Source organism: Archocentrus centrarchus, chromosome 8 (assembly GCF_007364275.1).
Source record: "Archocentrus centrarchus isolate MPI-CPG fArcCen1 chromosome 8, fArcCen1, whole genome shotgun sequence".
In the NCBI taxonomy this organism is placed as follows: domain Eukaryota; kingdom Metazoa; phylum Chordata; class Actinopteri; order Cichliformes; family Cichlidae; genus Archocentrus; species Archocentrus centrarchus.
The window spans coordinates 7,169,283-7,197,095 of record NC_044353.1 but is presented as its reverse complement, the minus strand read 5'-3'; the positions used below and the strand labels follow the sequence as shown (position 1 = coordinate 7,197,095).

The 27,813-nt window shown below is 40.2% G+C and overlaps 1 protein-coding gene across 2 annotated transcripts in view; it reads right to left on the bottom strand.

Annotated features, from left to right (window-relative positions):
• LOC115784550 (thyroid hormone receptor alpha) overlaps positions 1–27,813 on the bottom strand; it is a 112,401-nt gene that overhangs the window by 17,397 nt on the left and 67,191 nt on the right. Inside the window, exons 1-4 of one of the 2 annotated variants that reach the window (XM_030735817.1) lie at positions 12,400–12,672; positions 8,323–8,384; positions 5,104–5,225; positions 3,003–3,150 (exon numbers count right to left, since the gene is read on the bottom strand). In XM_030735817.1, the coding sequence (XP_030591677.1) occupies positions 3,003–3,150; positions 5,104–5,225; positions 8,323–8,384; positions 12,400–12,431 (364 nt within the window). In that variant the 5' untranslated portion in view covers positions 12,432–12,672. Of the gene's footprint in view, positions 1–3,002; positions 3,151–5,103; positions 5,226–8,322; positions 8,385–12,399; positions 12,673–27,813 lie in introns of those variants that run through there. The other variant, XM_030735815.1, reaches the window with a different exon arrangement.

The window sequence follows — 27,813 nt, the reverse complement described above, 5'->3', positions numbered from 1 at the left end:
AGATACAACACCCTTTTCTGCAGATACAGCCACTTAGAATTGCCGCCCTCAGCTGTCCGGCAGTAGCTGGGAGTCCCCCATCCTTCTCCTGCAGCGTATCTACTTTCCACTATAAACACACTCCTTTCACTCAGTTGCAGAGAGTCACCAAGAGATGGTGCTTTCTTCACAAAAACTTTGACCTCTAGAGTTTCCAAATATTGTGACAGCATTTCACTCTGAAATACTTTCACTTGCTAATATATAGTCATCACAAACTGTTTTGAAAATATGAAAGGGATGGATAAAATCTTAGTCAGTCTGACCTTTCACACTGCAAATCACCCAAACTATCCCCAGTAAACATTCTGCCACTCAGTCATTTCATATTTATTTAATAAATAATTAGGTATATTTTAAAAAATGTAAAAATAAAGGTAGTGCTGTGGAATCCAAGATCTCTCTGTGTTTCTTACCATTGAAATGCATTTAAAATACCTCACTCTCTGACAGGACCTGATAATAATCAGTTCCCCATTTTCAGTTAGATTTTAGGTTATATTTAAATAAACATTTGAAGTTGTGTTAAAGGATATTTTGAAGTTTTTATGTTCAGCAACGTTAATCGGCAATAACCACAGGCTGTATGCATTGCTTTCTGCCTTCTGGCTCAACCTATGCAGATGATACCCAGCTTTATCTATCAATGAAGCCAGATGACGCACATCAGTTAGTTTAAATGCAGGAATGTCTTAAAGATATTAAGGCCTGGATGACCTCTAATTTCCTGCTTCTAAATACAGATAAAACTGAAATTCTTGTACTCGGCCCCACAAATCTTATAAATAATGTGTTTAACTAGATATTAGTCTGGATGGCAATATCTTGGGCTCCAGGAACACTGTGAGAAATCTTGGAGTCATTTTTGACCAGGATTTGTCCTTCAATGCACATATTAAACAAATATGTAGGACCGCTTTTTTGCATTTGTGCATTTCTAAAATGAGAAACATCCTTTCTCAGAGTGATGCTGAAAAGCTAATTCATGCATTTATTACTTCTAGGCTGGACTATTGTAATTCGTTATTATCAGGCTGTCCTCAAAGCTCCCTGAAAAGCCTTCAGCTGATCCAAAATGCTGCAGCTAGAGTACTGACCTACAAGGTCTTGAATAATCAGGCCCATTTTAACTTAAAGACCTCATAGTATCACCTCACCTGTATCACCCAAATAGAGCACTTTGCTCTCAGACTGCTGGCTTACTTGTGCTTCCTCGGATACTAAAGAGTAGAATGGGAGGCAGAGCCTTCAGCTTTCAGGCCCCTCTTCTGTGGAACCAGCTCCCAGTTTGGATCCAGGAGACAGACACCCTCTCTATTTTTAGGCTTAAAACTTTTCTTTTTGATCAAGCTTATAGTTAGGGCTGGATCAGGTGACCCTGAACCACCCCTTAGTTATGCTGCTATAGGCCTAGGCTGCTGGGGGGTTCCTATGATGCACTGTTGAGTGTTTCTTTTCATTCACCTCTTTTTACTCTGTTTATACCTCACTCTGCATTTATTCATTAGTTATTATTAATCTCTGGTTCTCTTCCATGGTGTCTTTTGTCCTGTCTCTTTCCCCTCAGCCCCAACTGGTCTCAGCAGATGACTGCCCCTCCCTGAGCCTGATTCTGCTGATTCTTTCTTCCTGTTAAAAGGGAGTTTTTTCCTTCCCACTGTCACCAAGTGCTGCTCATAGGGGGTCGTTTTCATTGTTGGTTTCCTCTGTAATTATTGTAGGGTCTTTACCTTACAATATAAAGCAGCTTGAGGTGACTGTTTGTTGTGATTTGGTGCTATATAAATAAAACTGAGTTGAATTAAATTGAATTGAATTGAACCCGAACAATCTCCAGTTCACACAAACAAATATAAACTTGTTTTGCACTTCTGGTAGCCCAGGTGCATCATTGGAGGCACTCTCAGTGCAGAGTTATATCGAGATGAGATTCTGCAGCCAGTGGCAATCCCATTTCTCCACAGTCTGGGACTGAACTCTATCCTACGAGATGACAACGCTCACCCCCACAGAGTGGGATTTATCAGAATTATTATAATTATCCAGAATTTGGGAGTGGAGAGGATGGAGTGGCCTTCCTGCAGTCCTGACCTCAGCCCCATTGAACACTTGTGGGATCAGATTGGGTGTGCTGTTTTTGCCAGATTGACCAATACGGCCATATCGCCTGACTTGCAACAAATGCTGGCTGAAGAAGGGAATGCCATCCCACAGCAGTGTGTGACCAAGCTGGTAACCAGCATGAGGAGGAGCCAGGCTGTTGTGACTATGTATGGTTCTTCCACATGCTACTGAGCCCCGTTTGTTTTGTCTTCATTTGGCTAATTTAAGTGACAGAACTGGACCTCCCGGCCGTATTTGTGCTGCTGCTGCCTTTGGGAGCATTTTAATGGAACTGACAGACAGTATGGCTCACTGTGGGGTTAACTGTCCTAACAGGCTCTTTGAGAAGTCAGTGCTCTAACTTTTGGTGAATAAAACTCTAGTGTATCTGTGTGTTGCACCTACACATTTAATAACCCCCCCCGCCCCAACTAAGATTAACTACTAATCACCCTCTCATCTAAATATGGTAACATCTAAAAAGCCACAGCCCTAAAATTGAGGGTTTAACATGCAGCGGCTGGCATCGCAGTGGTTAGATCCATCTTTTATATACAATCCACATTCAGCTTGCATGACCATTTCAGGGAATAAGTTTTAAATTCCTACTACTTTTATTTGATATCTACTTTCACTAGTTGGCCTTCATCCACTTTTTTCTTTGATTTTAAATGGATCTGTTTGTGCTGTTCTAACTGTGCTATTGTGATTTCCTGCGTGTTAATTTCTCTGTACAGCACCTTAAATTTGCCTTTGAGTATGAAAGCTGCTTTATAAATAAACTGACCTCAGTGAACTAAAAATCACAAACTATTCTTTATCTAAAAACCATGACAAGCATTCACAAGAAAACAACTCACAGTCCATGGCCATGCCCACAGAGATGCACTTCTTAAAGCGGCACAGCTGGCACTGGTTGCGTGTGATCTTGTCAATGATGCAGCAACCTTCATATTTACAGGAGTAGGACGGATGGAGGTTCTTCTGGATGGTCCGGCGGAAGAAACCCTGAAGAGAAGGAAGAAAAATGGAGAGAGAAAAGAAAACACGTGAACAGGGAGAGACAGAGAGAGCACTAAACGACTGAGGGAAGTACTCACTGCCAGAACTTCAAAATTAAATCCACCAATTAAATGTTCTTGTGGTCTAATTACAATAAAACAAGCACATTAAATGGGTCACATCACAAGGCAGGCTGGTGACTGTGAGGCAGGATCCTGCTGGCCAAAAATCATGAAGTAATGAAGTGATGGCATGACTGAACCTTACACGAGATGGTTTGATTGGAATAACACTGCAGACATGGTTTACAAAGGCTGGATTTAAAGCAGAAAAGTGGAGAGCTGTAGGAAATTTTGCTCTGTTGCTCTGAATGTTATGTGAATACTAAACAAGTGTTTTTTGTGCATTGCCTGAGGGTACACACAAAGCTAACTTTTGCTTCCCTGTGTCAGGATTGCTGAGTATAACTGCAGCCATGTTTCCAGGCTGCAGCTCTACGGGAAGCCAATCATTAGATAATAGATTTGTGCCAGCCATCAAGGAGCCTCCTGGCAAATCAATACTGTACACTATGGCTGTATTTTGAACGTGATGCTTCCTTATATGTATTTTCCCCTAATGTCAAACTTCTAAATGGCTGGATTCTGAACATCATTAAAAGCCTTTTTTTTTTATCTTTGCTGCCGCCACAAATCAAAAGAGAGAAATAAACATGCTACAACACTTTAAAAGTAATGCTATGAATCAGAAGTGTCAAACACGAGGCCCAAGCAAAGAAGCGACACTGAAGTAAGATGGCAAACCAAAGAGCCGGTTGCTTTGATTGCTTTGGGTGAATGTAGAACATGGACTTATTCCTGAAATTGGACTCATTTTTCTAAAGACATCTCAGACTGAATGTTTTCAGAAAGCACTTGTTCACATTAGAAGACGTTTTGGTGGAGGTTAGGCAGTGGTGTTACTGGTTCATTCTACTTCACATCAAACTCGACTTTAAGAGGTCTTGTGACCTGAAACTGAAGAGTCTGACAGCACTGATCTGAACTGTAGTAGGTGATTTTCAGTCAAACTCACTTATTATGTACATATATTAGGACAGCAAATGTGCTTAAATCTCAGGCTGAAAATTGTCACAAACAAAGTCACCATTCTTACTCATGAAAACAAACTATGTATTTGTAACACATCTTTTCATCTTTTGTGGGAACAAACAGGCCAGCCTGGCTGGAGGCAAACGAAATAAAGAATAAAGGCCGGTGTTTTCCTTTAAATAGTAAAAACAGAATATTTTTAAAATCAGTCATGCTGCTCAGTCACATGAGGATTATTAACAACCTTAAATTGTGTAGGATGGATTGTGGCATGACCAGAAAGCAACAAAGAGGCTACTGCTTTTGAAATTACACGAAGGCTTGTTAGCAGCTAACATAGTTCGAAGGTTACATGATGCTTAAATTATAGTAACACCGCAGGGGTGTTTGGTAGCTATGCAGCTGCTGCAGGTTATCCTGAGAAAAGCTTTCTCCAATGCGTGTCTTCTATTCAGCACAACCACAGCTCTCTAACACAGCTAACACAGGAGCATAAATACTCTGTTTCCCTAAGAGAAAGAAAGGCTGTAAGATATTACTTGGGTGGATTAATACAAAGCATTAAGTGTGATGCAGTCTGAATTATAATATTAGCTTTCAGCTGGATTCCTGCTCGAATAAAAGACTGCTGCAGGAACTGGCTAACATCATCAGAATCAGAAAACCTCCAGTTCACAGCGAATTTCACAGACGAGGTAGAATTACTATTGGCAGCTGATAATGACTATACTTGGGTGGCCCATTAGTCCTACAATAGATCAACTATCTTTAACTCTTGCCAGAGCCATCAGAGCCCATGATGGATGGCAAACTAATATTTGCATCCTTGTGTCAAAAACCATTTTTAGTGAGAGATGCTTTACGGTACCTTGCAGCCCTCGCAGGTGATGCAGCGGTAGTGGTACCCAGTTGCCTTGTCCCCACACACCACGCATGGCTCGTCTTTCTCCAGGTAGCTGGGGATATACCCTGGAACAGAGACGCTAAGAGCTATAGGAGAGGAAGAGGAGTTTGAAAAGGAAGATAGGATGGAATGAGAGAAGGGTGAACAAAAAGTGTGAATGAGAGAGGGACAGGCAGATGGTGAGGTGTGATGAGGTAGGGGCAAGAGTTTAAGTGATAAAGGAGGGTTGGGATGAGTGGGGCCAAAGAGGAGAAGGAGGAGAAGAGGAGAGGTAGTGATGAGGAGGAGTGGAGGAGGACAGGGAGGGACGAGGATGAGCGTTATCACAGGGGCCTTAATGAAGCAGCTCCACATAGGGCCTCTATAGACTGTGATACAAGATGGAACACAGTTGCAAGAAAAAGACGGTATTGATTATCAATTAAGTGTGGTTTTCAAATCACACTCCTCAGCTTCATCGTATTCACAGTTAGAGACAACACGTCCTGATTATTGCTGAGATTTGCACAACAATTGAACCTTTCCTAAAACATAACTGCTTCTGTTCAGCAATATTTCTCCTCATCAGAGCAAGCCACATCTCAAAGGTCAGGACTCTGCCATTCCAAAACCTGAGTTTTCCTCATTTTCAACCATTCTGATATTGATTCACATGTGTGCTTTAGTTCAGGACCCACTCCTATACTTCAAGGCATTGCAAGGCATTGCAAACCATGATGCCACCTCCACCGTGCTTCACAGTAGGGATGAGGTGTTGGTGTTGGTGTGCAGTGCCTTTTCACAGTGTTCTGCATTTTTGGCAAAGGTCCAGCCTTTGAAAAAGTATTTTCATCAACAAAGACTAAAGCCAACTGTAGAGATTTCTGCAAATGTTTTGCTGTAAATACTGTGTTCTTTTTAACTTGCCAGAAATGCGCATTGTGTTCTTTGTGTGCTGAACTTTGCTCCATTTGTGGGCAGTTTGCCTGGCCATGGATTGTTGAACAGCCAAGTCTTGCTTTTGTAGCTGTTGCCAGCTTCGTGCCTCTTTTAAGGTCCTCTGAAAGTTTTCATGACTGAGGAACAGTTCACACCAACCAATGTTTTTTTGACTCAGTCAGTAAACAGAATTTTTTACACCTTTATTAATAAGGATAGGACTCTTGATAGCCGACACTTGCAGTCTCCTTAATAGGAACATCTGAATCCCAGATGCTCTTGAAGAAATCACTACCACAGAGGTTTTCTTCCCTTTTCTGGTCAGTTATCGTCTGTAAATGTGACTTAGATTGAAGGTCAAATAATGAGTGTGGAAAGCCTGTTAATTAAAGTCTTGTTATAACAAACTTTTTCTTGCAACTGTAAGACAGGCAGTCCTTTCTGCATACTCAGATATCATGCCAGCTTATGAGGTTTACACTCACAATTCATGAAATATGCTTTTCATTTTCACATTTCATTTACTAATTTATTTCTCTTCAGAAGTTTCCTTGAGCTCTTTGAGCCACTGAAGTCACACAATAAGAATAACAGTAAGAATTCAAACCTCTAAGCTGTCATGCAGTTGCATAAAAACCACCCAAACACAGGTGCAAACAATAACACACATGCACAGAGGCTTCTGGAAATCAGAAGAGTAAACTCCGCTCAGTCAGTCCTCTTGTACTACTGAAGCAAGAGAAAAAAAAAGATCCATCCTGTCTGTATAACTTCATGCAATAAAGAGACTGCCCAAAAATCAATTTAGTGACATATAAAACTAAACTAACAATGTACTACAATAAACTTGTAGCTAAGTTGACTTTAGTGCTTTACAGACAGCATAGATGGAAGTTGTGTGCAGCTTCATCACAGATATGCTTTGTAACATAGCTTTGGTCATGATGCAATATTTATCTTGCAAGGCTCCAGTCACACAGACCTAGAGACCAGTTGCAGACCGTCTGACAACCAGTGGTCTCTAGTATTTCTTGAGCACCTGGAGACTGTATGTGGGAAGTTGCTGGCAGTCAATAGATGAAACTGGTTGCAAAGAGATTTAACAAGCCTGTACCAAAAAAGTCTCGGTTTCGGTTGTTAGCAGACCAGCAGAGTCACTTAAAATTTGTAAGGAAGATGTCAACTTATCTGCTAACACTCGCCAACTACTATGAAAAGCAAACTTCAAAGTAAAAGTTGTGTCTTTTGAAATGTGCTGGTGGCAGCAGTAAGGCACAACTTTTTTTGAAAGGGAATGTTCTTCATTTCCAGTTTGCGTTGCACCTTTTAAAGTTTCACTGCCTCTCTGTGGTTAGTTTTTGAGTGTTTGCAGACAAGTTGGTAACCCTCAATGCAACCTATGGGTAATCTGCTCTAGATCAGCCTCTAGATCTGTGTCAATGGGCCTTAGTTAGGTTCACATTTATGTATTTATACATTTCAGATGAATTATAACTAACACTCAAGGAAAGACATGTCTAGTATCAATACATGCTAAATGAGTGTAATTTCAATACTTCTGAAATATTCAATACTTTAGAAATATTCATAATCGTGCTTTTTTACCATAATTGAGCACTCCTATACCACAAGCCAAGTATCACTATGGAAAACACTACATTTGCCCACCATGGATTAATTTAGGTCTTAAAGACCTTAATTTAAATGTAAACCAGAGAATTTTCCCATCATGAAAATGTGATTGGACTGGAACCTTTCAAAATGACTCTGATGTTACTATATTAAGTGTTTACATCAAGAAAAAAACAATATAATATAGGTTTTTATGTGTAAGCAGAAATAAATGTATATCTGACATGGTTAGGAAATAGAAATGGATCCTTTACTTTTGCTTTTATAACACATTAAAGATTTGTTACAGCTGAACATGTTTGAAATGTTAAATTTGGTAGTTCTGTACTTCAACCCTGAACATTCATATCCTGACAAATAAATCTCCCCCAGGTCAGCTAATCTGTGTTCAACAAAGCCTCTGAGGGAAAGTTATCAATGATGACAAGCAGATTATCATATTCATGACAAAGAGGACACCTTTCAAAGCCCAGGGGGGCCCAGTGCCGAGTGATGTGACCAATCACTGGCCAAATCCAGCAGTGCATCAAAAGACAGAACATCTCAGAGGAAATATGTTTTGAATTGTGTTCACTTCCTTGTTGGAGGTGACACAAACAGCAAGATCAAGGCAGAGATATTAAAGTTAGTTACCAGACATGCTCTTCACTGAGCACTGGCTGTTCTTTCTCTTTCTCTTTGGCACATCTGGCCACCTGGGAGGGTGGAGGAGAAGAAGGTGGGAGAGGGTGGAAGGCAGAGGAAAAAAGGACACAGAATTACAATGTGATTTAAAAAAAAAAAAGGCATAATAATAACATCTTCAGGAAACAAAAACATTTCATTAATTTCCAGTATTAATTGTTATAGCAGGGCAGTCCAGTGGTTAGCACTGTTACCTCACAGCAAGAAGGTCCTAGGTTCAATTCCACTCTCTGGCCTTTCTGTGTGGCATATGCATGTTCTCCCCCTTTTATTACACTGTTATACTGCCAGTTTTCTAACCAGAAAAACATGCAAACTATGCTGCATTTCATAGATTTAAAGGCATTTTCTTAATGAATATGTTGGTCTGCATTTACAGTTTATCCTTACAGTTTACATTTGGTTTGTTGGGTAATCAGTCTGAAACTTTAATGACATTTTATGTGAGCTATTAGATGGACTGACATAAAATTTGAAGTTTTAAAAATGTTTTCAGGGTCCCTGGATGATGTATCTACTGACTTTGAGGCTTGCCGACCCTTCTTTTATATATCTCAGTAATTACTGGATGGTTTGCTGCGCAATGTGTTTAAACACATTCATGGTCTCAAAATGATGAATAACTTTAATCTCCTCTAATAAACATGCTAAAGTTATGGTCTGAGTGTAGCACTAATTGCCAATCCAAACCAACACATGCATGGTAAAGAAAAGCAGCAAACTGCAGTTCCGTGAATCACCACATGAGGCTGGTGTACAATACCCAACCATCCTGTTGTTTCACTGCACTAAAAGACAATATCAGGAACTGCACCCACTAGCTAGACTAGTGTTGGTCGATAATGCCACAGCTCAACCCTCTTGACCATATATAGTAATGACCTGTTTGAAAAAACAAAACAAATAAATAAACAAATCAATAGGAGAGTGATGGCCAAAATGGTAAAACCCAGGCTGTGAGTTACTGGGCGATGTCTTGGCAGCTATGTTCATCTTTAATGTCAGTTTGTGGGTAAACCATGTACTGTAAGCAATGTTAACATGTTAGCATATTAAGAATGAATTGTTGGACAGATAAACTGGCAGGGAATCAGAGTTTAACTTAAAGATTTAAAAACATTTTTTGAGATGATTGGCAAACTCTGCTCACTGATCAAAAATGGATCATACCAATACCTCCCATGCACGGACATGGAAGGCTACTCTACTCTGTACTGTGCACATATGGACTGCACACATACTTCAGGATATAAAAATATCCTTTGCTCAGTTCATCCCTACCTTCTGTCTCCTATAATTCTTTATCCCTTCTGTTTTATCACTGTCACAGGATGGATTCTGTTATTTGCTTATAGCAGCAGATTTGGATTACCACGCTCTCTCTATCCCCTTTCTTCCCATCCATCCACATGTCTGGCTGGCTTGCTGTTTTGCTCCATCCCCCTCCCATTCCCATTTTCTCTGTCTCGCCTTAAAAACTCTGTCCCTCCAAACCACCACCATCACCACTTTATCAACTCTCACAGCTACTGCTGTATTCCCTCGATCCTCCCAGTGATTTCAGTCTGTCCCTCCACTCTGCTCCACCTCTTTCCTCTCCTCCCTGCTCCTCCCTCAACTTCCATCAACAGTATTAGGTAACACCACTGTTGTCCCTCCTTTCCCTCCTTCCTCCATTCCCCCCACTCACTGGCTGTCAAATCCACTTTGCTCTTCCAACTCCCCCCCCAAAAAAAAGAAAAAAGAAAAAACAATCCTCTGACGTCTCTTTCCCAGTTCTTGCTGCTCTTCACGGTCCATAAAACTTATTATCTTTAATGCAGTGCACATGGTCAGGCAATAACATGGTGGGAAGCTGCCTGCTCTGGTAGTTGATCAATGTGAGCTTTACAGGAGTTTGTGACAGTGCTGACTACCCTGGTGTATATTTTCTACAGTGTGCTGGTGGTGAGGTTAGGAGAAAGTTCCCAAGGATGACTCTGCTATCCATTTATACAACTAAAGTCAATCTTTGTTAGCCATTTCTCAAAGAGAGCACACTGTAACATGACAGTTAGAGGAACTGAACAACTTTAACGCTGCAGCCATTTATTATGGGGCAGCAGTGCAGGCTGAAGCGTCTCATCTTCTGTGGTCCCCAGTTTGTTATGGTAGAAGAAGGTCGAACAATCAAGTCTTTTTTTTCTTTAGAAAGTGAAAAGAGAAGATGTTGTAAGCATTAATTGTGATGAAAATGCCAGCTAGCTAGCTAGCTAACAGCTGCAGTCTTATCTTCAGTGTGTTGTGGTGTTTCCCGTTTATCAGTGAGAAAGAAGCTAGATGTGCAGTGAGTCTCAACAAGCTGTAAATCTGTGCAAAAGGTGACAACTAGAGCAAACAATCATAGTCGTATACTGAAATCATCAGGTCATAATCATAGTGGGGATAGCTGTAGCGGTAGAGGAGGTCACCCACTAATCGGAAGGTTGGTGGTTCGATCCCTGGCTTCTTGTGTCTGTATGCCAAAGTATCCTTGGGCAAGATACCGAACCCCAAGTTGCTCTGTTGGCGTATGAATGCGTGTGAATGCTAGACAGTAAGCACTTAGCTGTGGGAGGTAGTGCTTGTATGAGTGTGTGTGTGAATGCAAACGTGTTGTATAAAGCGCTTTGAGTACTCAGAGTAGAAAAGCACTATATAAAAACTAGTCCATTTACCATAATTTCTACCAGAAATGTAGTAGATTCAAGAAGACTTTATTGTCATTATATGTATGTAGTAGTTGGTACCAGTAGAATTAAGCGATTCTTGATATCCAAGTCAACTGACGGTGACTGACGGTGGTGGCAGGCTGTTTATTTCAAATGGGAACAGTAGAATTTGTTGACAGGACCCAGGCTGTAATGTTGGGATGGAAGCCTACTAGCAGCCTACTAACATCACTATGAGTTACTACATTCGTATCATTACATTAGATTATAAAGCCAGCTGTCTCAAATAAAATGTTAACGTGCATTTCAGGATAACATAAAAAAAAAAAAAAAACACATGGATTGTTGGACATGTTGTATCTTGAACTGAAACTCATTCACCTTGAATTCTTATCACAGATCTCTTGCAGGTGCTTCACTAAATTGGTCTAAATTGCTCTGAAATGCGTGACAGTATTTTTTGCATATTGCCTTTTGCAAATCTATTAACACCAAAGAACTTCCACACTTGACTCTGACTGCCTAATTCATCTTCAAAAAATGTTAGTTTTAACTGTGCCATGCTCATTCAATTTTACATGCTATAACTAGCTTTGTGAGTTAACTGAACAAGCTGTCTTAGGCTGATATGTCTGACTTGTTAATGTGACTACTCTTGGTAACAAGCTTCTTGGCATACATGCTAAAGCAGCTTTAAATAGAGCCTCTGCTTTAGTGATGTTCCCTATGACGAAGGAATAAATAGAAACCACTATCCAAACTGCATAACTGTCATATAACAACACACATTTAGTGATACTGGAAAAAAAATATGCAGTTGCAAAGACAGACACAGGAGCTGGTCTAGAGCTCTGTCCTGGGGGTATCAGTAGAACGATCTGGATGCTGTAGATACGCTGACAACTCAGCTGACTGTTAGGATACCGACCTTCCTACTGCACTGACAAGGAACTACATGATTTTATGAGTTTCCCTAATAATTCCTTTCAAATAACATGACAGCAATACATTGGTTGCAAAAGAATCGTGTGAATAAGGAGAGGACTTCAGGCTCTTTGAGGAGTCCAGACATTTCATCAGATCACAGAAAATTAATGCTTGGAAATACAATTTCTCGACTACTGTTATGAACTCACAACTAATAAATTGGTTTGCAAAAAACAAAGCAAAAACAGAAACATAAACAGAAGGCATCCTTTCCACACTGCACTCAGCACACACATACATCTCATACTTTATGTTATGATCATGTGGTAGGGGGCTAAAGATGCCAGCAGCAGCACACACCCACTTTCAACACACATGCACGCAAACACAGAGAAATGCATTCCCCAACCTGTTGATGCAGTACGGCTGTAAGATATGCATGTTGCTCCTTTTGAAGGAATATCACAGAGAGAATACAGCCAGCAGCTCCGTCTGCTGTTCCAGCCTCCCAGGAAGTTACTGCACGTGTCCCACTCAGCCTGCTTCACATGAACGTAAGCTGTGTTTGCAGACCTCAAATCCCCGACTACCAGCCTCCCACTGAACTCAGCAAGCAAGTTGATCCCAGAGCAGTTGAGCCTGAGTTGCAGCAATCAGCTGAAATAGATCTAGCAGTAGTAGCTCTGTGCCTCAGACTGGCTGCTGGGAGGAACGGCCACTCTGTTTATTTCCCTCCTGACACCCCCCCCCCTCCCTCTTGTGTTCCCTTCTTTCTAGCTGCTCTCGTTCAGCCTCCCCTCCCTCTCTCCATGTCTGCACGGCATGTGTAGTTCCTCCCCCCAGTGTCATGCTCTCTGTCATCACAACACAACTCATCATGCTCCAGTCTACCTTGTACAACCTCTCTCGCTCTCTTTAACTTCCTGTCCTTGCTTTGTTATAGACATTACGTGTTTCTTCTCTGAGCAGCCCGACTTTCCTTCTTCTCCGTCTCTGTCTTTGTCGCCTGTCATTCTTGCCGGTATTTTTAAATTTGATTCCCGTCACTTTTCTGTTTCATGACCTCTTTGTTTGCATCTTTCTGTTTTGCCCTTTTCATTTTGTTCCCCAAGAGGAAAAAAAAAAAAAAAAAACGTTGCCTCTCTGCATCCCAACTCAGTTAAGCTTTAATGCTAACTTGATTACATAACGGCAGTCTGGTGCAGTCTCCCCAGTAGAGCTGAGTGGAGTCTTATGAGGACACAGAAATTTTAGATATCTTATCAATTGAATTAGACTCGTCTGTGATCTCTTTTTTGCTCCATGTGTGATCAGAAGTTGCTACTAAGGCCAAAGTTGCAGCTGGATATAAAATTACCTCAAAGAATGTAGTTGAATGATCCCTAACAGGGTTCATCTGAGGTATAACAGCAAAACAACAAGCTACACAAGAAACCATAAATACAGAAGTAACACTTTCAATTTGCCCATTATTTCTGCTTGCTTCAAAACTGCTGTTTTGCCTGCCGCTGTTATCCTGGCTTCACTTCCAGCAGCTTTAACATTAAAGGCCAACCATGAAAGGGAATTACTTACAGACTGACTTTGCCTTTCCAGCCGATGGAAGGGTTTGAATTTAGAGCTGCAGCACTATAACTGACAGCATACAAAATTATTTTTCAAACTTTTATTTAAATAAATATTCTATTTATGTTCATAATAAAACATCATCATTGGCTATCTTACATTTTCTCCACCTTCTGTCACCGCAGCTCAAGTAAATAGCACGCTTCAGGTTACTAGGCAGAATTACTGGATATCCCACTTTATCCAGTGTTTATGTCTGTGTCACTCTCAAAAATACAAGCTGGTTACAAAAAACATGACTGAATTTCCTGTTGCTATTTTGTGGATCTGACAGGTGAGGGGCAGATCTGATGCTGATCGCAGTTGTCACTCACAAGGTAAAGCATCCTTGTTTTATCCATCTTTAACTGGGGGCATAATTTGCTAAATGGACATCATGCTTTATTCAGTAAAACTTGAAAGTAGTGATTATAAACCATAAACTCATCACAAAATTGTTTACTGGCATTAGAGACGAAGGTGGCGGAGGGCAATTTTCCATACAGACCTCTATAAAACCTGATTTCTTTTAATAACCCTACTGGCCATGCAAAAGAATGCAGGTTTAAGACACTCCCCCCATTGGTTCAAGTTGTTGTCAATATGTAGAGACAAGGTCAGGAGAGAGGTACAACAGTGAGTGTCTGCCGTCATCTGTAAACACGGTGGAAGCTCTGTCATGGTTTGGAGCTGCATTTCAGCCAGTCAGTTGGACTGATGGAAACGTAGAAAAGTACGGTCACATTTTGATCCAATAGCATCTGGAAAGCTTGTGATTGGCAATGCCTTCATTTTTCAGCATGGGGCAAACAAACATTTTGAAGCAACGATCTATCCAGATAAAGAAAGCAGTGGTCTATCACAGTGGAAACGTTCATCCCGAGGGGATCGTGCATTTCTTCAGTAAAATTTATTACAGTCTGTTTTTTAAGCTATTATTTTTCATTTGAGCCTCACAGTTTTCACCAAAGGGAAATGTCAAGGAAATGTCAACATCAAAGTGATAAGATTTAATATTCTTGAGAATATAAATGCCAAAATTTCAGGACAATTCACCCAATAGTTAGAGACACAGAGTAAGATATTTCAGGGTAAAACTGGTGGACTGACTTGTACTCATACAGCCACATCACTAAAATGAGCCAAATGAAGAACAGGGAGATTAAAGCACCAATAAGTAAGTATGTTTCTTTAACTCACTATGAAGTAAATGGTGATTGTAAAAAGTAATGTCAAGAGAATACTGACACCATGTGTGTTTAAACTGTTCCATATGTCTGTGTAGATTCTCAGTTATCCAGGTCATAGTAGTCTCTGGAGCTTGAAAAAGGCGACTGGACTTCTTTTTGTTTCTTGAAGACGTTTCACCCCTCATCCGAAAGGCTTCTTCAGTTCTCAACCAAATGGTGGAGAACCCCTTCACACCTGGGCACATGTGTTCAAGCACATGATCAATAGAGGGTCATAACCACCTCCAGGGGACTACGCCCACAGGGGTTTAAATACCTGGGTCTCTCCACCTTTTGGTTGAGAACTGAAGAAGCCTTTCGGATGAGAGGTGAAACGTCTTCAAGAAACAAAAAGAAGTCCAGTCGCCTTTTTCAAGCTCCAGAGAAACTGTTCCATACTTTCACTACACAATTCTGGATACTTGAGTGTGGATCCCAAAGAGTCGTGTTATGATGTCCAACTGTACAGTGCTGAAAAGCATGTTTACACCCTGGCAAAATAAAATAAAATAAAAAGTTTGGTACTATAGTTAATTTCCCCCTTTTTGAATACTCTACAATGGGTGATTTTCTTTAATGAGCAAAGCGGCTGTGGTTGGCACAGCCTGACACAAGCTGCTGTATCAGTGTCTGCTAGGTTTTCACTTCCACTGCAGCCACTGAACCAGATCTTTCCACCACTTCTGTCATGTTGGTGCCTTCTGGAGCAGTTTTAGTGGATTTGACAAACAGTGAAATTTTTATTTGTATGTTGCTCAACAATTAGAGCAGATATGCGTGTTTGTGCATTGCACACATGCAGTCTACAGATGCAGTTTGCAGACCAAAGTTAGTGGCAGTTCAAAACTTAACACTCCACCCTCTCATCTAAATAGGGTCACATTTCCCAGCAGGTAGCAGGCAATACAATAACATTCAGGCTTCAAAATGTGCCATCCACAAACATGGGTGAAATAACTGTGGATACATCCACCTTTTAAAGTCTATGGTACTAAACATTCTGGAAAGACTGGGGCCTGCTTGTACAACCGACAGAAAAGAGGGGGTGTGTGCTTTTGGTTTAGCTATTGGTCGCTTTCCTCAGGTGGCTTTAGAGGTAGGAGGCATTCAATCGCAAACTGATACAGTAGCAGACCGACTCCATCTTATTGCTGTTTTTTTGCAGTCTTGACATTTTGAAGACAGCAGCTGATGGCCCCTAACCTAGGCCCGGTTCTTGTCTTCGAAGCGACCAGATTAAAAGCAAGGGCAACAAGATGGCGAGTTCACTGAACATGGTTGCAATAATCTTGGTGGTGCTGCAGTCTCCAACTACCCTTTTCCCTAGAATCACTGTAGCTGGAAACGGACTGATGGACTGTAAATGCAATAATACAACCGCGGCCTGTATTCACAAAGCTTCCTAATACCAAGATTAACTCCTCATGATGAAATTCTAAGAAAAGTCTTAGAATTCTTACATTTTCTGTGAAGTTAAAACTAAATCCTGGTTAAAAAAAAAAAAGGTCATACACAAAGATAAGGTGAAAATCTATTTCGCCAGGCTTAAGGCTTCTTAAACAGAGAAGCATGGCAAATGCAGTCCTGCTGTAGCACACTGAAATGAAGAGAGACCACTTTTTCCCTCCTAGTGAGCAAATAGAATATTTGCTCATTCACTGTGCATAATCCAGTTAATTCATCTTTTCAGGCTTAAGATCCAATCACCACCAACTCAGTCTTGCATACATTTTGCACTTTGTGTTACAATAAGCAGGATCCAAAAACAACAAGGCAGTATACATAATACATGCTCTTTTTTACTACGATAACCCCACTAGAAACGAGAAAATGGTGCAAAGCCAAAAAACTATGAATGAAATTAAGTAGTTAATGCAATTTGTGCATCAAATGGATTTTCTTGAGAGCAAAAACACTATTCTATTCAACTTTTATTATTAGCTTAACTGCAGTGGCAAGAGTGGATACGAGGACATCAGTGCTGGCAGATAGGGTACACTACTACACACAGAAGTCCTTGAAGTGGTACAAAAAAGCAAAAACTCTCATGCTTTCCTGTACAAGATGGAGAAGAAGTGTCCATAAAGCACACCATAAACACTTTCATCCAATTCAGGTAGCCTTAGATTTGCTCCCCATTTCATACCTTCCTGCTTGCCTTTACTTTCTTCTGTCATGAAGTGATTCAGCCTGATATTCATATGGTGCAGAGAATGTAACTTTCATTCAACAGAATATTTCAGCTTGAATTCGTTTTGCTTCCTGTCTTTTTGTCTGTCACACCCCCCCCCCCAACCTCTGCTAACGTCTTTCTTTTTACTGACAATGTCACCCTTTTTGCTAGGCTCCAACAAACCACAGACAGTTTTAGCAACACCTCAAGCTAAATTCCACTTCGTCAGCTATCTGTCAAATGCGTCGCTGACTTGAAGAGCTGGAAACAGCATTGAAAAGGTTTTTATAAAAAACTATGGTGATACTTGCACACTTAGTTTATTGTTGACAGCGCAGTTGTTTAGTTTTATGCCTGAATCTGCTGTTGGACAAATCTAGGTAATCAGTCTGATGCAGGAACATGTTGCACCATATGTGTCTACCCAGCCTGGCAACTTTCTAAAAGCCTCCATGGCTGTGACGAGATCATGAGTGTCATTGTCTCTGCAGCATTAAAAGTGATGCAGAGGTCTGACCTCTTTGACTGTGAAAGGGTCATATGGTTGCTTTCCTCTGGTGGTTACACAAACACACAAACACACAGATACACAGTGTTATGTCACTATCAGCGCTGTGCACTCATGTTGCAGTGCTGGTGTCCATCCTAATTATTTCCTAGAGGACAGATAACAGTCACACTCTTAGGAGGATTACATGTTCTTCTAGTACAATTATTATCTGCACAAGAAAATCTCAAATTTCTTTGACTTTCTCAAGAAATATGGCATTTGGGCCATTTTGCTTCATCAGCTTCATTTACATTTATCCTAGGGGTGTAATGTTTGTAGCCCTACATTTTTGTGCCAAAAAGCTGCACCTGAGGCTTACTCCAAAAGCCAAGGCAATCCACATGGACTCGCACATTAACCGTCTGAAGTCTAAGTAAGTGGCAGCCTCCTGTGCCAAAAAATGAAGCCAATGCAGAAGTGGAAAAAGAGACTGATTCCAATAGGGAGCCATTCCCCACAGACTGACCCCTATGCCAAAATTTTCCTCCTTCATCTCTGAGTGGGGTGAATTTTATTTCGTAAGTCATCCACCTGGATACTGCAGTTAGAGGCGTAGTCATAATGACTGACATGTGCCCTGACACAAGCAGCTAGAGCCAATGGGTGTCATTAAACTGACCTTTTCTCCATGTTTGTGCTGTTGGTGGATTATCTGATGCTCTCAAGGCCTGCTCTGTGATACAGATCTCCAAGAAGTTTGTGTTTTGTTAGTCTGCTTTTTAGTACTAATTAGCAGGCATTTTTGTCAGAATTTGCCATGTTTGTGGCTGTGGCAAGTGAGACAGAGGACCCCCAATGCAGGACTCATAAGGTGAGGAGTTTAATTAGAACTTAAAGCTTTAATAGCAAAACTTGGCAACATAGCATGAACTTGGAACATAGACATGAACATGAACATACACAAAGGAACAATGAAGGACTAGGCAACAGGTGAGGAACACAGCTGAACATAATTACACAAATGAGACAAGGGGAAGCAAAATTAAAGACAAGCACACAGGGCAAAGGACTGTAAAAATAAAACAGGAAGTAACCAAACAAGGTACATGCAGACTTGACACATAGAAGGAACCTAAACATGACCAAAACAGAAACCTTAAACCAACACTTAAGGAAACACTGGGAAGAGAAACAAAACACGAGACAAGGGACAAAGACATGAAAACCAAAAACAGACACAGGAACACTAACCAAACCGGAGGACATGGGAATCAAAACATAACACAGACTTGACACCAGAGGGAAAACACAAACACCTGAACACAGACCACAGGAAAGACAACATGAGGGAAACAGGAACTAACACAGATCCTAAACAGAAAACAATGACAAACTGAAATTCTAAGTCATAACTAAACAACACAACTCAAAGAAACAAGGCACACGGGGCCAACGGCCCAGGATCATGACAGAATTTAAATAAATTAAAAGAGAAAAACAATCATTCAAGAGGAAAGTACACCCCAATATTTATCATATCTTTAATTCCACAGAATTAGATTCAGAATTTCTGGATTACCTGCCAATAAATTGAACAATAAAAAGTCCTTCTAAAGCAAATCTTGCCACTTGGCACCCATCTTGAAATACCTCAGGATACTTATTTGTAAAGTTATTTCCAAGCAAAACAATGAGAAAGCAAAACAAAAAGGGAAAAGGCTAGTTTTTAGTTAAAATATGAAATTAGTTAGAGACGCAGAAGACCTGATGTGGAGGGGAAGAGTACTCAAGAGCTGTGACTGTAAAGGACCAATTGGAAGTAAAAGCCAGTCTGGTGATTGGGCCTGAGCTGACCTAAACATTTGACAGTGGGTACACAACTGTAACCTTAAAAGATGCTTTTCCACTAGTACTCAGCTCGATGTGACTTTTAGGGTTTTCCATTATTTGGCAGTACCTAGTACCAGGTACTTTTTAAGTACCTACTCAGCCAGGGTTCCAAGCAAGCTGAGTTGAGCCAAACACAGCCACCAACACAGACCTTTTTGTGGTTGGTGGCTGATGGACGAATCCAGACGGAACTAGACAGAGCAAGTGTTTGTGTTGCATAGGACTTATGGGTCGCCTTGCTGAGGCGGTATTGGAAAATGAACTAAACCGAGTAGAGCCGAGCCAAGCCAAGCAGGTGCTAGTGGAAAAGAGGCATTAGGGGCAAGCCCATCTAAGCATTTAATGATGCCAGAATCGGTGAAATATGTTGATGCTTTAGTTTAGGATTTTAGCAGCAGCTTTTTGGATGAAATGCAATTGACATAATAGTGCCTTACCCACTCCAGTGTACAAAGAATTGCATTAATCCATGCTGGATATGATAAAAGCATGAATCACCTTCTCAAGATTATTAAAGGGAAGGAAGGGCTTGACTTTAGCTAAGAGTCTTAACTGAAAGAAGCTAGCTTTGTTGATGGATTTAATCTGCAAATCTAAATTCAGAGTGGACTCAAAGATTATCCTTAGGTTCTTTACATGAGGGTTACAGTATAAAACCATAGATCCAAGACATGAATTAATACTTGTGATGTGAGCTGCCTGGCAGTGAGCAGGGTTCAAAAAACAGAATTGCAGTTTTGTTTTTAAGGGTGAGGACATTCTGTGAAAGCTGAAATTTAACCTCAGCTAAACAACATTTTAAGGAATTGAGTGAGGAATCTGGAAGTGTCGTTTCAGAGGTAGGTATATCTGAGTGTCACCTGCAAATAAGTGATAGGAAATATTTCACTTTTTGAATATGGATCCAAAGAGCAGCATGTATAGTAGAAACAGAATCGGGCCCAAAACAGACCTTTGTGTTACTCTGCGGGACAAAGCAGCTGAGTTTGAACAATAGACACCAATACTGACAAAAAAGGACTTGTTAGTCATATATGACCCGAACCAATTTACCATGTTATCACAGATACAAATATAATATTCAAGATGGGAAATCAATATGCCATGTGTCCACTGTGTCAAATGCAGTTCTAAGATCAAGTAGTAGAAGCAAGGCTCAATGACCAACATCAGCAATACACAAAAGATCATTAAAAACTTTAAAAGTGCTATGATGTAGTTCAAAGCCAGACTGAAGACTCTCAGAAATGCTGTTCAAATTTTAATAAGACTGCAGTTGTTGGAAGACAATTTTCTGCAGAACTTCAGATAAAAAAGGCAGGGTAGAGAGATTCATCTAAAGTGTGAAAGGTTATGTGTTTCAAGATAGAATTTCTTTATAAGAGGAAGCATGGTTGTATTTTTATATGGTGGGACAGAACCTGCAACTAAACATGAACTTATGTTAACTAAAATCCAAAGCCCAATAACACTACAGATCTCTGAAGAGTCTGGAAGGAATGACCTCAGCATTGCAGTAAGTGGGTTTCAACTCATCAACAATTTTAACTAAGTTTGGAAGCGAGGTTGGTTGGAACTGATCAAAACCCAGCGGAGAAAGTCGAAAGATTAAATAGTTCAACATTAGGGAATGAAGAGCTAGTTCTGAGTATGGCAACCTTATCCATAAATAGGTTAGAAAAGTGTAGCACAGTATATTTGACATACTTGACCATGTGGGACGTAGGGGAATCAATGACAGAATTCATGTTAAAAAGAACTTTAGGCCTACAGGACTGCGTTGCAATCAAATCTGAATAATTTTTGTTTATCAGCCCTCTGGTATCTTTTCAGGCAATTTCTAAAAATGTCATGAGATACGTGAAGCTGGTCGTTCTTCCATTTCCAATCTCTCCTGCACTGCTGTCTGAATGTGTGGGTAACTTGGTAAGCCATGTTTTGGATTCCAGTCAAATCTGGAAGCCTGGAAGTTCTTCTTCTACCATCAGCTTAATGAACTATAAATAAACATAAATAACTGGTATTTGCAATCATTTTAACTTTGTCAATCTATACTGAAATTATAACAAAAAACTCAAAGCCAACCAACCTGAGCAATAAATATAATAGGTCCAATTGTGATATTATTTCTCCATCTTAGTGACAGAGGAGGCTTCACCTGCACCTCAGTTTGTGTGTAGCAGCTGCTGCTACTAGCAGATACTGGAGCCAAAGCTGCCAGTAGATATGCCTGCCATAGAATGATTATTATGCCAAACATTTTTACTGAAATAACATTATGGGAAAATGCCAATTCCAAAATTACATTCAAGGAACTCAAGGTAACTCTCCAAAACTGATGGTGTCAAAGTGTGTCTACAATAAGAAAAAGACAGCAAGAATTAAACCTGTACTGGAAGCACATTGGGATAAAGCCTTTGCTGTCCAAAAGGAAGATAGAATAGAATAGAATAGAATAGAATAGAATAGAATAGAATAGAATAGAATAGAATAGAATGCCTTTATTGTCATTATACAGGATGTACAATGAGATTTGAAGATGAAAGAAGATGAAAGCAGATGAATATAAAAAAAAACAAAAACAAAAACAAAGAGGCAAACAGGCCTTTTGGCATAATGTGCTCTGGACAGATGAATCAAAGAGAGTTATCTGGTCACAGTAACAGAAGAAATATTTGGTACAGACAAAACCATCTCTCCTCAGGAGAAGAACCCCAAACCAATAGTGAAACACAGAGGTCCATAACACAAACTCCAGTTTCTGAGAGAATTATGACTAATTGTCCTAAATGACAATGTTTAAGGGCTTTCAAGAAATAGCATTGAATAATCAGATATTTTGTTGTTATGAAACAATTTATGAAATCTATCAAGTTAAAATAGTATCAGCCAGCTTTGTGATTCTTTTGTGATTTTTCATCCATCCATCCATCCATCCATCCATCCAGCCATCATTTCACCAGTAGACACTGATTTGCAGTGACCTCGTTAGAGGGAAGAGTCACTGCAAATCAATGCAAAGTAGTTCTGAGTGATCACCTTTATCCTATAATGAAACACTTCGATCCTGAGTGGAGTTGTCTCTTCTAAATGGCAGATGTGCCCATCTATAGGTCACGAGAGCCTCAGTGAATGGACTGAAATTGTGAATCATGTGCTTTGGAAGATTCTGGAGTTAGTCAGCGCTCAACATCACCATAAAACAATCCATGAGGGAATTGCTCAATGGAACATTGGTGTATGATTCCTCCAGGAGAGCTCCAGAGATCAATGCCAAAGCTGTGGGCCAACCCCCTACTGAGACCCTATTATGGTGGTTTCTCCTTTAATCTGTATATGTGATCTAAGCTGTGATGATTTAGGAGTTCCTCTGAAAGATCAACTTTTAACATGCCACTGTTTTTTTTTTTTTAAACATTAATTTCACTCTACGTCTCATGATGTGCACTAATAATCCTGTAATAACAGTTGAATGCTATCTTCTGTGGCTCTGGTGTGAAACGTTCCCTAAAGACGAATTCTGAGGCAGGCAGGTTAAGAGAAGCAATACCGTTGTAGAAGACAGCAATGCAGTGTTCATAGAACGGCCTGAAATTCTCAAGGCTTGAGTAAAGCTTCCTGAGCTAAATAACAAATTCACAGCTGTGCCTTCAGTTCCTGAGTGCAGATCTCATAACATGTTCTCAGTATTGTTAACACCCTGGAACTTCAAAGAGCTAATTTTCTCTTTCTGCCTCTGTCAATAGAGGAATGCTTGTAATCCACCACCACCTGCTGGGTCTTACTGATGTTAAGGGAGAGGTCATCTGGCTGGTACTGCTGTGACATATCTCTTTACGTTTGCCCTACAGGCTGCTGAGCTGTCTTCTTGGCTTCACAGTGATGCTGTGGGCACGTGAGGCCAAAAGAGAGGACAAACAGCACAAGTGGGTACATAAAAACTGAGTTACATAGTTTAATAGTTCATTTTTGTTCAAACAGTACACGGGATGTCATGTGATAGACAATAACTGTCATGCTAGTATTAAATTACAGGCCTTAAATTTCACTGATGAGAAACCCTGCTTTTAGCCATGAAAATACTAGACCATACTGCTGTCACATGAAGCCAGAGGTTGATGTATTAATGTGTATACAGGCTTGTCTTTCTTTACACTAACCAATTTATTAGGCACTGTTCAACTGCAAAGATGTATTTGTCCAATCACATGGCAGCAATTCAGTGTAATCGGGAATGTAGACATGGTTAAGCTGACCTGCTTAAGTTCAAACCGGGCATCAGAATAGGGGTGGTTATTAAATTACTTTGAACGTAGAATGGTTGTTGGTGCCAGACAAGCTGGTCTGAGTATTTCATGAACTGCTGATCTACTGGGATTTTCCCAAACAAATGTCTCTAGGGTTTACAGAATAGTCGGAAAAAGAGAAAATGGGAGATAATGTAATGATGATGTAAGAGGAGAAGGGATAGATTGCTTCGGGCTGATAGGAAGCCAACAGTAACTCAAATAACCACTCGTTACACCCATATACAGAAGAGCATCTCTGAATGCACAACTCATTGAACCTTGGGCTACAGCAGCAGAAGACCACATTGGGTGCCAGTCCTATCAGTAAGAACAGGAAACTGAGGCTACAATTCACATGGCCTCACCAACGTTGGATAATAGAAGATCGGAAACATTTTGCCTAGTCTGATGAGTTCTGCTGTGATATTTGGATGGTAGGCTCAGAATGTGGCATAAACAACATGAAAGCATGAAGGATCCATCCACTCTTGGCACACCAGATCTCAATCCAATTGAGCGGCTTTGGGATGTGGTGGAACGGGAGATTCACATCATGGATGTGCAGCTGACGAATCTGCAACAACTGTGTGCCATTATGTCAGTATGAAGTAAAATCTCAGAGGAAGAATTGAGGCAGTTCTGAAGACAAAACAGGGTCCAATTTGATAATAGTAATGTGTAACCAATAAGGGAATTGATATGCCCATCATAAAATGATTATATATAAGTGGCTGTCATAAATGGTAAATGGCACAAAGGCACAATATACATAATTTACTAGATATAGATAAAGCTGATTTTCATCTGTACTCTCTTGATGGAAGCCCATAATAATGCTCAGTTAACAATAAAAATGTTACAATCAACTGTAGTAAATCTAGACATGTATGAAAATACAGACAATAAACTTTAAAAATTGAATTTAAAAAAAATTAAATAAAATTTAAAAAGTAACTGATGGCCGAGTTTCTGTTTCACCTGTTATTAAGTTAATTAAACTGATTATTTTTAATTAACTCTAACTATTTTGCAAAGTAACACTTCTGTTGCTTACACTCATCCAATTATATTGTCCTGTCCAGAGTGGGCATATTGGAGAAATTCTGGGTTTGAGGTAGGAAATTATGTATGTTAGCTAATCCTTTATCACACCAAGCTGTTTGTTCCATTATGTTCCCACTTTCTGATGTATCTTAGAACTGTAACACCGTGGGTAAAGTGGGTAGCTGGGTCACTGATGTGAATTAATTCTAATATTTTCAAAACACATTTTGAAAACATTTAGGTTATAATCTATTTGCCCCAAAAGTTGCTAAATCTGTCGCTGGTTGTTTTTCAGACAACAAATAGTCCAAGATGGAAGCAACGAGCTGAACTGAAGTTTGATGATCACTGCTGTGGGTAAGAAGGATTTCAGGCATCTAAGGTTCCCGTTTCTAGATTAAAAAAAACAGGCCTGAAACAAAATAACAAGCATCTAAAAGTCAAAAAAACAAAATTGAGTCCAGTTCTACTGTGGGGGGAAAAAAAGCATGGCTGCTCAAATTTGTGGTTTGGCATATCTTTCAGTAACGTCATGCTGACATTTTCAAAAGAACTATTTAGTTTTCTGATTCTAGCATAAAATTAGATGTTGGTTAATCCTCTTGGTGTTTAATGTTTGAACTCTGCCATGGTGTGTAAATTTTTACTCAGCTGAATGTACTAGAACTACAACAAACAGAGAAAGCTCTACAGAGCCTTGCTGTTGGACATCATCATCAGGACAAAAGAAAATACTCGTCAGTGGTTTAAAAGGAGCTTTTCTTTAACTAGAAATGTTTTCAGAAACCAGAGGTTATACTGACTAAAACTGATACACTGGGGCTGAAAGCATAAAAGAGCTGAAAAGCTAAATCCAGTGCAATGTTTTCATGTCCAAAACGAGCCCCCTACAAGAATGTTCTTCAAGTCTGACTGCCTACAGCAATTGCAAGAACACAGAGGAAGCACCACCATCAGTACCCAGAGAACTGTGCTGCTTCTTCAGAGCAGCAAAGAAATCAGCTTTGTGATCTGAAGGACATGAGCTCTTTTCATCAGAAATGATTTTGTTCAACAACAGTATGTGTCGATGTGCCTGCATACAAATGAAGAATATGCCACAGCTTTATTGCAAATCCATTCTACACAAGCATGCCAATAAAAGCAAACCCCAAATCTTTCATTGGAGTCTTTTTTAATGATCCACACTGACAAAGAAGAGCAGGTAAATCCAGTCAATCTGATACCAGCGAGAGAATCCTGTTAAATAGATCAATCAAGGTGCCACTACTCCCTGTTTGCTTTACTGGACCATCATCAGAATGAGCGACACTTGTGGCTACGGCCATGTGAGACTGCAGCACAAAAATGCAATGACAATTGTAATATTCAAAATGTTAAGTCAAAGGTAGAACGTTTATCATCTTAGTGTCGTATTGCACATGTTAACCATCACTAATTACTGAACACACAATCACTAAACACAAAGAACAGCTGAGGCTGATGGGAAATTCTATATTTTTGCAGGTATAACCAGGAGGGAACATTGTTTTACATTGTTACACGTTCCACCCAAAAAGCAACATTCTGTCTACAGGAAAGATTAATATGACTTTTAACCATGAATGAGTGGTGAGTCATCTCCAGTCAATGTCAGTCAACTCATTTCAAAAACTTAAGCTGATTTCCCAACTGTCACTGCCATTATTTTTTTCTGCCTGTAGGTCAGATTCTCAATCACTTTCCTTATTGATTCCTGATCAGTTTTGTATGTGGACAAATGTAAGACCACACAGGTTTTTAGCCCGAGTGAAACTATTTTACTATCTCTGAGTTAGTGCAGAAACAGAGCAGTCAAAGACTCCACTGCCACGTTTGTTTGCAATGTACAAAACCACTGATAAAAGAAAGTGATAAGCTTGAGAACATATGATTGCAAAGAGTTGTACAATATGAAGCCATTTTCATTGTGAACCTGGTTCATATTCCCCTCCCTAATCTATTCCAATCTATAATCTGAAAAACAAATTAAAACTGTTATTTGAAGCCCTGGAGGGTGTTACCTGCAGGAGCAATTATTGCTGCAACCAACAACCAAAAGCTGGCATTACTGAAGCAACAAATACACTCCAGCTGGTGATGAAGGAAAACAGCTTTGATTGTTTATAGCAAACTGTGGAAGCATGAATACAGAAGCTGCAGGTGCACTTGAGCAACATGGATGTAAACACTGATTGCTGTCATACCTGGGATTCCCAGAGGAATCAGTTAACCCAAGTGCATGTAAACACAGACGGTGGGAGTGGTCAAAATACCCCAGATAACCCTTCATGTACCATCATCATCATCATCATCCAGCATCAATTATTCAGTAGCTTGGGAAGAGACATGTCAAAGAAAGCAGACAACACGTGTTACGATAGCTCAGTGCCTTCTATTCTCCTCATTTTTAGCTTTCACTTGTAAATGTTGAAAGCTGAACCAAAGTGGATTAGATAAGGAATTTAAAAGGATTTACTTTTGATATTCGATTCAATATCTGTGAAATGCCAATCCACCCCCCCCCCCCCCCCCACCTTCGCATTAAACTAGCGGAGACAGAGATATGAAAGAGCAGATCTGAGTTCTACACTGAGAAACATAAAAGGTTATTCTAAGCACAGAAGTAAGAAGAAACACACCTAAAAACCTTTAAATCAGGCAAGTGCATACTTCTGCAAACACACGGCTGTTCACTCAGTTGTAATTCTGCTCTGTAGACATGAACTGAATCGCTTTGATGAAAGCCAACAGCCTCCTGAAATATTCAGAGGCTTTGCACTGCGGTTAATTTTGACACATACGCACAGACAAACAAATAGGTGTGCGCGCGCACACACACACACACACACACACACACACACACACACACACACACACACACACACACCAAATTCTATTTCAGCACCCCTACTCCAGGCTATGTGAAGTCAAGTGTGTGTGCATGTGTGTGTGTGTGCATTTGTGTGTGTGTGCATGTGTGTGTGTGTGTGTGAGCATTTGTATCAAGAACACTCCGTGACTCAGACATCACAGAGGGGAGGGGTCAGGGCATGAGGCAGCACTCACAGGAACACGTGCGTGC